The sequence below is a fragment of the Coregonus lavaretus genome, assembly GCF_964263955.1.
Source record: "Coregonus lavaretus genome assembly, chromosome: 27".
Lineage (NCBI taxonomy): Eukaryota > Metazoa > Chordata > Actinopteri > Salmoniformes > Salmonidae > Coregonus > Coregonus lavaretus.
In genome coordinates this window covers 14,935,557-14,946,867 of record NC_140014.1, presented here as the reverse complement: position 1 = coordinate 14,946,867, position 11,311 = coordinate 14,935,557, and the positions used below count along the sequence as shown (strand labels likewise).

At 41.2% G+C, this 11,311-nt stretch overlaps 2 protein-coding genes across 2 annotated transcripts in view; both read left to right on the top strand.

Annotated features, from left to right (window-relative positions):
- LOC311102607 (myelin transcription factor 1-like protein) overlaps positions 1–11,311 on the top strand; it is a gene marked incomplete at both ends in the record, with an annotated part of 591,893 nt that overhangs the window by 341,326 nt on the left and 239,256 nt on the right. The window lies entirely within an intron of this gene.
- LOC311103165 (EARP-interacting protein homolog) overlaps positions 3–11,311 on the top strand; it is a 68,719-nt gene continuing 57,410 nt past the window's right edge. Inside the window, exons 1-2 of the mRNA XM_084144713.1 lie at positions 3–313; positions 498–581. Coding sequence (XP_084000839.1) covers positions 272–313; positions 498–581 — 126 coding nt within the window. The 5' untranslated portion in view covers positions 3–271. The remainder of the gene's footprint in view (positions 314–497; positions 582–11,311) is intronic.

Below are 11,311 nucleotides of genomic sequence, written 5' to 3'. Positions count from 1 at the left end.
ACGGTGTCCTAGAGGAATGACATTTCATACGCAGCTGTCAAATAGGTATTCTTGAAGATTTTACGCATTTTAAACCATAAACATCAGCTTTTTCAAGACATATTTACGGGCATTTACTATACGGTACATAAGTATTAATTTTAACGTTTGCGGAACTATAATACCGTCCAGCGAGGTGATGGACTACAAATTCAAGCAGATTATTTGTAAAACCTCAAATTAAACGTTACGCTTTCTGTCATTAATCATAAGCTTGCATCAGACGTGGGAAATGGAGGACGATGCACCTATCATATACGGCCTCGAATTTCAGGTACAGTCAGTTCGATGCATTAGCTTGATAACGTTATTGCTGTGTCAGACAACGTCCTAGCTAATAATTTAACCCCAATGACAGCTGAGCTCTATTCAATGTATGTCAACATTGTTGCTTTGCAATTGTATCATTCATTTTACAATGTGTCAACTGTATCTATCTTGTTGTTTTGCCTTTCCAGGCTCGTGCACTTACTTCACAGACAGCTGAATCAGATGCCATTCGCTTCCTTGTGGGCACCCAGTCCCTCAAATTTGACAATCAGGTGAGTCAACCCACTACACAGCTGTTTATGGGCAATTCCATGGTAATGGAACTGCGCTGAGACTAAGATTTTTCACATTAAAATGTATGCCAAACAAAAACCAAAGTTTAAAAAACCATACAACTCTATGCACAAGGACTACTTTTAACAATTTACACTGAAATGTTTACAAAAACACTGGAAGAACTGTTCAAATGCAAAATTTGGTAATACAATTTTGGTCAAATCTCCCTCAGTTTTTTGTGACCAGTTTTTCCAAAAACGGTTAAACATCTGCTCCGAATTAAGATTTAAAGATGTCTGCAGAAAATAATGGGGTGTCAGCTATGAAATGACACCTTGAGTTTGAATATTTGTATTTTAGTTATTGAACTACAGTAAGTGACGTGTATTTACACACGGTAATAGAATTGCGGCAACGGAACTGTGTACTACACAGAGATGCATAATTGTGGATATGAATGCCATTCTCTTCATGGTGATGTATCCTAAATAGGTACACAAAGGTTGAAATATGCAATATCCTCCTTTGCATATTTGGGTATTATTCTACACATTGGCTATTATTTTAATGAGCTCCACCCGCAAACAACAGACCGGACCAAATCTGAACCAATCATAGATGTCTATGTCTCACAAGTTTGGACATCAAAGTACAGCACAGTAGAGCTCAGTAGAGTACAGCACAGTAAAGTAGAGGATAGTTCAGTAAAGTACAGTAGAGTACAATACAGTACATTAGTGTACTCAACTCTAGTGTGCTCTACTGTGTACTGAACTGTACTGTACTGAACTACAAGGGTTTTTCTTTATATTTACTATTTTTTACATTGTAGAATAATAGTAAAGACATCAAAACTATGAAATAACACATATGGAATCATGTAGTAACCAAAAAAGTGTTAAACAAATCAAAATATATTTCATATTTGAGATTCTTCAAATAGCCACCCTTTGCCTTGATGACAGCTTTGCACACTCTTGGCATTCTCTCAACCAGCATCATGAGGTAGTCACCTGGAATGCATTTCAATTAACAGGTGAGCCTTCTTAAAAGTTAATTTGTGGAATTTATTTCCTTCTTAATGCGTTTGAGCCAATCAGTTGTGTTGTGACAAGGTAGGGGGGTGGTATACAGAAGATAGTCCATATTATGGCAAGAACAGTTCAAATAAGTAAAGATATATTTTGATTTGTTTAACACTTTTTTGGTTACTACATGATTCCAAATGTGTTATTTCATAGTTTTGTTGTCTTCACTATTATTCTACAATGTAAAAAATAAAGAAAAAGCCTTGAATGAGTAGGTGTGTCCTAACTTTTGACTGGTAGTGTACACTCTACTCAACTTTTTATCTGTACTGTACTCTACTGTACTGTACTCTACTGTGCTTTACTGTACTGTACTGTACTGAACTGTACTCTGCTCAACTTTTTTTTCTTTAATGTACTCTACTCTGTTCTACTGTACTGTGCTCTCCAAACTTGTGAAACATAGACGTCTATGATTGGTTCAGATTCGGTCCAAACTGGGAAAAAAACATGCAGGGCTTGACATTAACCTGTTTATCCACTCATCCTTCAGACAAGGAGGTGACTGAAAATGTTGTGTTGTTTGATGCAAGAAACCACTTTACAAAATAAAATGCATTATTATTCCCATACCATTATCAGAGAATCAGTCACATTATGTTACCCTCTGCCTATTGGCTGCTTAGCATATTCAAGACTGTCTCAAAATACAACACTGCCCCTTTAAGACATAAAATAAGCTCTTTACCTGACTCGCTTTTCAAAGATGGCTAGAAATGCACACATTTTGTGCTCATGTAGGAAGCAACCACTCCCCCATTGTTGTCTAGAAATTAGCTATAACTGGGCTAATAACTCACTAACTAGCAAAGAATATGAACAAATGTGCACAAAGAATATGAACAAATGTGCACAGGTGGCTACATTCAGCTCTCGCTTTGATCTCAAAACAAGCACATCTACTCACGACTGCTCGTGCTGTACACACAGTTCAGTTCAAAGTGAATGGCACAGATCCATATATGACAATGGCTATTTGCATATAGGCCTACTGCAGCTCTGATTGGTTATGGCGTACCGGTCTGTGTAGAGTACGGGCCTGAGTCGTGCCTGTCAATGCAATTCAATCCTACTCCAAAGCGCTCTGCCTACAAGAAAATATCTTGCACAGTCAGTTTTGCATACTAAGTCTTGCATAGTTCGTTTTCTTTCGGTGTTACATTGAAAGTGGCTAATATTGCGTTGATTCAAACACAATTCCCACAGTAGAGCGAAACGTTGATAGTGTTAACTAAAGGGGAAAACTCTAGAAAGTTGAGTGTAGTTCAATCTCGTGCTTCTCTGCACAGTTTAGAGGGAACATTGGCCCTAATGTTGATTCTACATTCAAAGAGCATCTACGAAGGGTATTGTAAAAAAAGAATGTGTATGTTCTCCAAATGTGGGGCCTAGTTTGGAATGCAATCTAAAATTGTAAAAAATGCTGTCTTTCTCCCTATGTATTTTCTATGGAAAAATCCAGAGTGGACTTGATCCTTTCTCTGATCTAGTCCTGTGGCTGCCCGTCCCAGCACCTCAAGGCCTCTAGTATTCCCAATGGGGTATTCCACTTCCACCCTAATTATATACTGTACCTCAGTGATTCCACCCAGGATTGGCCCACGTGTTGATGCAGGGCTTGGGACTCACTGATACCTCACAACTAGTTCCTTCTGGGTTTCCGCAAGACTGGGTTGTAATGCAACATCTCATTACCTGTGCCATGACCATCCATGCCCCGTTCTGCTTTTTTAGCTTATTCAGGATTGGGGAGTAACTGATTACATGTCATCTGATTATAAAGATGTTACCTGCAACAGGACGTTTGCAGGAAAAAATACATTGACACCTTTCGGTTTTCTCAATGTCACTCAATTCAGCATTGAAAAAGGTGCAAGTTTAAGTTGCCCGAGCGAGTCTCATCATAAGTCAGTGATGACTATGATGATACACCAAATGGCTTTTTGTCCTCTTGTAATGCCTCTTAAGGGGAAAGTAATCAAAAAGTATCTGAAAGTAATCCGATTACGTTACTGAGTTTCGGTAATCAAAAAGTTTCATTACTGATTACAATTTTGGACAGGTAACTGTAACGTATTACATTTAGAAAGTAACCTACCCAACCCTGTTTAGTGGTACAGTACCTTCAGTAAAGTTGGTTACCTCAAGCCTTGTTCAGCAGCTGTGTGGCTTTGAGAGTTGTAGCCCTAGCAAACATGGAAGGAAGGGAGGATCATGCTAGCCGTATAGGCCTGTGTGGACCAGGTATTGCTATGAGGACAGGCTTAGCCTTGGCGCCTGGCACTGGGTATTGGGCTGACTCCAATTTAGTGTGTGTGTGTGGTGTCTTTTCTAGGTCATCGTGCAGATAGACAACCGACAGAAACAGTTGGCCATAAATGAGGACGAGATAATTAGTGATTTCAGAGAGGGAGAGAGGAGAGACTGATGTCTGTGTTGAAATGTTTTTGGCATCCTTTGGTGAGAAAAATTGCCAATGCTTTTTTTCGATTCTGGGATTGGCTGTTAAAAGATGTAGCTGGAGCCCATTCTGAACATATCCCTGTGGTTGGACAGACAGAAGGCGCTTATGGTTGACTCACCCACACCATGTCTTTGAGAGGCAAATACTCATAATGATTGTACTGCTGTGATGTCTGCACCAAGCACTGACAGGTGATGTTGAGAATTGTAAAAAACATTTGGGGTGTGTTTTGTACCAGCATTTCTGAGTGCATTACAATCATAACAAAGACAGCAATAATTTCAGCCAATCATTATTGCAATGCTATTTCACGTACAATTATTGGAGGTTCCAGAAAGTGGACGCTTCCTTGAAGATAACTTCAGTCCCACTCTCAAGAATTGGTCACATAGAGACCCAACCTGATTGACTCTGGCTTCAGAGGCTCTTAGCTCTGGACATGTCACTAAGCCTCCTGGCTTTTTATCCTTTAATTGTCTCTAATGTGGGGCTCAGATATCTAATTTACCCCCTCCCTTCCTCTCACCTCAAGTGCCACTCCAGCCCTAAGAGGGCAGGGCAATATGAATGGCACATTGTTGGGGCTCCTCCAGTGTGTGTGGCATTAAAGGGTACTAACAAGATAAAGCCTATTTGTCGTACCACCTCTGCCAGCTCCTTACTCCCCTGCCCCACTTACTGTCATCTGCACCACTAAAGAGCTTTAACTAAGAGGCCCAAAAGTGGAGGCCGTCGACCAGCTCCTTTTCATCCCTCATAGTTCAAACCGGCTAGGAAGGAAGTGGGCTGAGAGACGGATGGAGGGATGAGTCACTCCATGGGCTCCAGCTGGGGTATAACACAGAATAAATCACCCATGGGACTTCTCCTCCAGACCTGGGTTCATTCAGGGACCCTATTACCGGCCCTCCTTTCAATTACCCTGTCGCACCAGCACCGGAATTTATTTGTATGGCTCCCCTCCATAAAATTATAACTTTGCGTAATAATTTTGCCTCAATGGGGTCCAGCCCAAGGTTAATGGCAGCCTATGTGACTTTGAGGCGGCTGAAGGATGCTGTATGCTGCTGTTCCAATGCTCTGCTCTTCTCCTCCCAGCCTGTAAAAAGTGAACAGGGGAGAGGAGTGCCTGGAGTTATTGTCTGGTGCAACCAGATTAATGGTTCCCACGGTGCAGTGAGACTCAGCCTTATTAGAATGATGTGTGTTAATAACCACATCAAACCTGATGATTGTCACTGCTTTACAACCTACAGATGTCAGATCTTAATTTGACCTCTTTCGTCGCATTAGGAAAATAATCCTGCAGCAGGAGGATTTGAATATCTGAAGAAAAAAAATGTAATCGCCGCCAGGGGGCAGCTGGAAGCGGTGTTTGTATACAATGCACGCCGTACCTACATTGTAACTTATGTAGGCTACGTGCAGGCTACAGCTCGTCTCATGTGAATTCTTATGTGGATTATAATAATTGGACATCGAGTACCTTCAGAAAGTATTCACACCCGTTTACCTTTTCCACATTTTGTTGTGTTACAGCCTGAATTCAAAATGGATTAAATTGAGATTTTGCATTACTGATCTACACACATTACCCCATAATGTCAAAATTGAATTTTGTTTATACAACATTTTATAAATTAATACAAAATGTAAAGCTGAAATGTCTAAATAAGTTCAGGTGTTAAAAATGTGCTTAACAAATCACATAATAAGTTGCATGGACTCATTCTGTGTTCAATAAAAGTGGTTAACATTATTTATTTAATGACTACCCCATCTCTGTACCCCACACATACAATTATCTGTACAATTACCAGGGAGGTTTTTCAATGCCTCGAAAAGAAGGTCACCGATTGGTAGATGTGTAAAAATTGTTTTGGAGAGGAAGGAAACTGCTCAGCGATTTCACAATGAGGCCAATGGTGACTTTAAAACAGTTACAGAGTTTAGTGGCTGTGATATGAGAACTGAGGATGGATCAACAACATTGTAGTTACTCCACAATACTAACCTAATTGACAGAGTGAAAAGAAGGAAGCCTGTACAGAATACAAATATTCCAAAACATACATCCTGTTTGCAACAAGGCACTTAAGAAATACTGCAAAAAATGTTGCAAAGAAGGGGACTTTTTGTCCTTAATGCAAAGTGTTGTGTTTGGGGAAAATCCAACACAACACGTCAAGGAGTAACACTCTTCATATTATCATCGGCAAGGACTAGGGAGTTTTCTTTTATTGATAAAAATAAACGGACTACAGCTATAAGCACAGGCAAAATCCTAGAGGAAAACCTTTCCAACAGACACTGGGAGACTAATTCACCTTTCAGCAGGACAATAACTCATAACACAAGGCCAAATCAACACTGGAGTTTCTTACCAAGACGACATTGAATGTTCCTGAGTGGCCTAGTTACAGTTTAGTCTTAAATAAGCTTGGAAATCTATGGCAATATTTGAAAATGGCTGTCTGGCAATGATCAACAATCAACTTGACAGAGCTTGAAGAATTTTTGAAAGAATAATGGGCAAATATTTGCAGACAAAGGTGCTTCTTCAAAGTATTGATTTAGGGGTGTGATTACTCATGTAAATGAGAGATTTCTGTATTTAATTTTCCATAAATTTGCAAACATTTCAAAAAACATGTTTTCACTTTGTCATTATGGGGTGTTGTCTGTAGATGGGTAAAAAAATAAAATATTTAATGCATTTTGAATTCAGGCTGTAACACAACAAAATGTGGAATAAGTCAAGGGGAATTAATACTTTCTGAAGGCACTGTATTTGTAGGTGGAAGATGACATTTTTTCATAAAAAATAATAATGTTTCATTATATGTTGAAGGCAAGCAATAGGCAGAATACATTATTGGTTTCCTCAGTGACTGTGTGGTCCAGTGGTTACAGCACTGACCCCGGCACACATAGGCCATATGCCAGAGTTGGCATGAGTTTGAATCCGGCCAACTGCCCTTTGACTCATGGATGAACGTCTATTTCTGAATTAATTCTGAGTGGTTACAGGGTTAAAACAGAAACAACTCAAAGGTTAACAGTTTAGGCAATAATTCAGAGTGGTTAAGGTTAGGACTATGGTTTGGGGAAGGCTTAAAACATATATAAAAAGCAACGTGCCTATGTATCATCAGTATTCTTAGTGCTTGCTAGATTATTGTGAACTGCCGTAGCGCAGTGGTCTAAGCAGCACACTCCGGCTACGAGCCTCATGAGTTCGCGCCCATTGCTGGGCGATATAGTGACCAGCCTGAGCCTAAATTAGGTCCAGAAGTTAATTGCATTTATTTAAATGTTTTCAAGAAGTAAAACGAATAGTCTGATAATTTACACCTCAAAGAAAAGTGTCTCAGCTCAATATAAATTGTATTTGGATGGGCTCAAATGCATAAACATCTTAACAGCTTTACGAAATGAAATTTTTAAGCCACACGATAAAGGCTTTCAATCCACACCGAAGACCAGAACTATGCTAAACAAAAATATAAACGCAACATGCAACAATTTCAAAGATTTCACGGAGTTACAGTTCATATAAGGATATCAGTCAATTGAAATAAATGAATTAGGCCCTAATCTATGGATTTCACATGACTGGGAATACAGATATGCATCTGTTGTTTTTAAATAGGGGCGTGGATCAGAAAACCAGTCAGCATCTGTTGTGACCACTATTTGCCTCATGCAGAGCGACACTTCTTCTTCGCATAGAGTTGATCAGGCTGTTGACTGTGGCCTGTGGAATGTTGTCCCACTCTTCTTCAATGGCTGTGCTAAATTGCTGGATATTGGTGGGAACTGGAACGTGCTGTCATAGACGTCGATCCAGAGCATCACAAACATGCTCAATGGATGACATGTCTGGTGAGTATGCAGGCCATGGAAGAACTGGGACATTTTCAGCTGACAGGAATTGTGTACAAATCCTTGCGACATGGGGCCGTGCATTATCATGCTGAACCATGAGGTGATGGCGGCGGATGAATGGCACAACAATGGGTCTCTGGATCTCGTCACGGTATCTCGGTGCATTCAAATTGCCATCAATAAAATGCCATTGTCTTCGTTGTCCGTAGCTTATGCCTGCCCATACCATAACCCCCCGCCACCATGGGGCACTCTGTTCACAACGTTGACATCAGCAAACTGCTCGCCCGCACAACACCATACATGTACACGTGGTCTGTGGTTGTGAGGCTGGTTGGACGTACTGCAAATTCTCTAAAACGAGGTTGGAAGCAGCTTATGGTAGAGAAATTAACATTACATTCTCTGGCAACAGCTCTGGTGGACATTCCTGCGGTCAGCATGCCAATTACACGCCACTCAAAACTTGAGACGTGTGGCATTGTGTTATGTGAAAAGGCACATTTTAGAGTGGCCTTTTATTGTCTCCAGCACAAGGTAGTGATTATGCTGTTTAATCAGCTTCTTGATATGCCACACCTGTCAGGTGGATGGATTATCTTGGCAAAAGATAAATTCTCACTAACGGGTATAAACAAATTTGTGCGAAAAATAAGCTTTTTGTGCATATGGAAAATCTTTTATTTCAGCTCATGAAACATGGGACCAGCACTTTACATGTTGCGTTTATATTTTTTAGTATATATTGACAAATTATACATAGCCTATCTGTAAAACGTGAACGACATCCACACTGAAGGAAATGTTATCGTTCTACAGTAGGCCCACATCTGCCAATCAACTGATGGCCCAAATCAGCTGATAAACAGCCAGGGATACACAGTAGCCTATTATCGGCTTCCACACCTTTCATTATGTGACATTGGATAGGCTAACAGGTAGCCTACAGAATGTAGCCTATTGGAATATTATCAAATAACAAGGGGCCTATTGAAACCATCGATGGCACTATATTATCGCCAGCTGATGTCTAGTTAAACCATCAATACGTGCTAAATTCACCCGCAAAGCTGATCTCAATTGCAACCATTGCTGACACGGTAGGCCTTTACTGTATGTGCTCGGCTGCAGTGAAGGCAGCAGCCCGAACCGCTAGACTACCCCAGGCCACGATTGAATGTAATTTTGACCTTACCATACACTAGACACTTCTATGTCATTGCCCAGTGGAGACCAATATCTATCTTGTGTTGTTAAGCTGTATAAAATGACAGTTGTTGATGTGTATGGCTGCATTTCAGATACATTTGAATGTTGCGGTAATAAGACCTAGGCCTAGTGTTTGAGCGAGATAATTATTTTGATAGCAAACCCTGATCCCAATGACTCGACTGCCACCGCATGGAGAGAAAGAGAACTGCTCTTTTTCAGGGACTCACAAGGCTCATTTGAAATTCCTGATGCAGCAGCAAAATTCTCCGCATCAAAAGAGTGATCAAGTTAAGATCCGACATCCGTAAATCAAAGTCTATAAATCAAAGATTTCCATAATGGTAAATTCAAATAAGCCTAAGTCAAATCAAGAGAAGTCCCAACTTCCTGCACACTGCTTGTTTGCATAGATTAGGCCAAAGTTGAACATCTCATTCCAAAATCATGGGCATTAATATGGAGTTGGTCCCCCCTTTGCTGCTATAACAGCCTCCACTCTTCTGGGAAGGCTTTCCACTAGATGTTGGAACATTGCTGCAGGGACTTGCTTCCATTCAGCCACGAGCATTAGTGAGGTCGGGCACTGATGTTGGGCGATTAGGCCTGGGACGCAGTCGGCGTTCCAATTCATCCTAAAGGTGTTCGATGGGGTTGAGGTCAGGGCTCTGTGCAGGCCAATCAAGTTCTTCCACACCGATCTCGACAAGCCATTTCTGTATGGACCTCGCTTTGTGCACGGGGGCATTGTCATGCTGAAACAGGAAAGGGCCTTCCCCAAACTGTTGCCACGAAGTTGGAAGTACAGAATTGTCTAGAATGTCATTGTATGCTGTAGCGTTAAGATTTCCCTTCACTGGAACTAAGTTGCCTAGCCCAAACCATGAAGAACAGCCCCAGACCATTTTTCTTCTTCCACCAAACTTTACAGTTGGCACTATGCATTCGGGCCGGTAGCGTTCTCCTGGCATCCGCCAAACTCAGATTCGTCAAAGCGTGATTCATCACTACAGAGAATGCGTTTCCACTGCTCCAGGGTCCAATGGCAGCGAGCTTTACACCACTCAATCCGACGCTTGGCTTTGCGCATGGAGATCTTAGACTTGTGTGCGGCTGCTCGGCCATGAAAACCCATTTCATGATGCTCCAGACGAGTTGCTTCCAGAGGCAGTTTGGAACTCGGTAGTGAGTGTTGCAACCGAGGACAGAAGATTTTTACGCGCTTCAGCACACGGCGGTCCCATTCTGTGAGCTTGTGTGGCCTACCACTTCGCGGCTGAGCCGTTGTTGCTTCTAGATGTTTCCACTTCACAATAACAGCACTTACAGTTGCAGCTCTAGCAGGGCAGAAATTTGACGAACTGACTTGTTGGAAAGGTGGCATCCTATGACGGTGCCACGTTGAAAGTCACTGAGCTCTTCAGTAAAGCCAATCTACTGCCAATGTTTGTCTATGGAGATTGCATGGCGGTGTGCTCAAGTTTATACACCTGTCAGCAATGGGTGCGGCTGAAATAGCCGAATCCACTAATTTAAAGGGGTGTCCACATACTTTTGTATATATGGTGTAACTTCATGGCTGTTAGACAATCTGGAATCAATTAAACAGGAAGCTTTGGCTCCACAACACCTCTCAACCATTGTCCAATATCCCCCATATCTGAGTTTCAATGCTTTAAACTGTCCTTGTAGCCTGTCATACTAAAAGGCCTACCTTGGCGCAAAAGGATGCCACATGACCATCACTACTGCAGTCATGTTTTACTGATTTCACAGATAGTGACCCCTCCCTGCTTTCATGTTTCACATGTTAGTTATCATATGCTGTGAAGTGTGTGAACTAGATTTGATCGATTTTCGTCTATCGGACCTTTCTTAGACATGTGACACTCTCTGTAACTCCTATGAATCTAACCCAAGTTCTGAAGGGGTGTTTAATTGCTGCTTCGAAGGGGAAATCAATACAAAAAAACACAGCGGGTGTGTGAATTTTATGAAATCTGAAGTGATGTCTGCATTTACGATTGCATTTACTGTCATATTAAAGTGAACCTTTTTTCTGTGAGAAGTGAAGGGT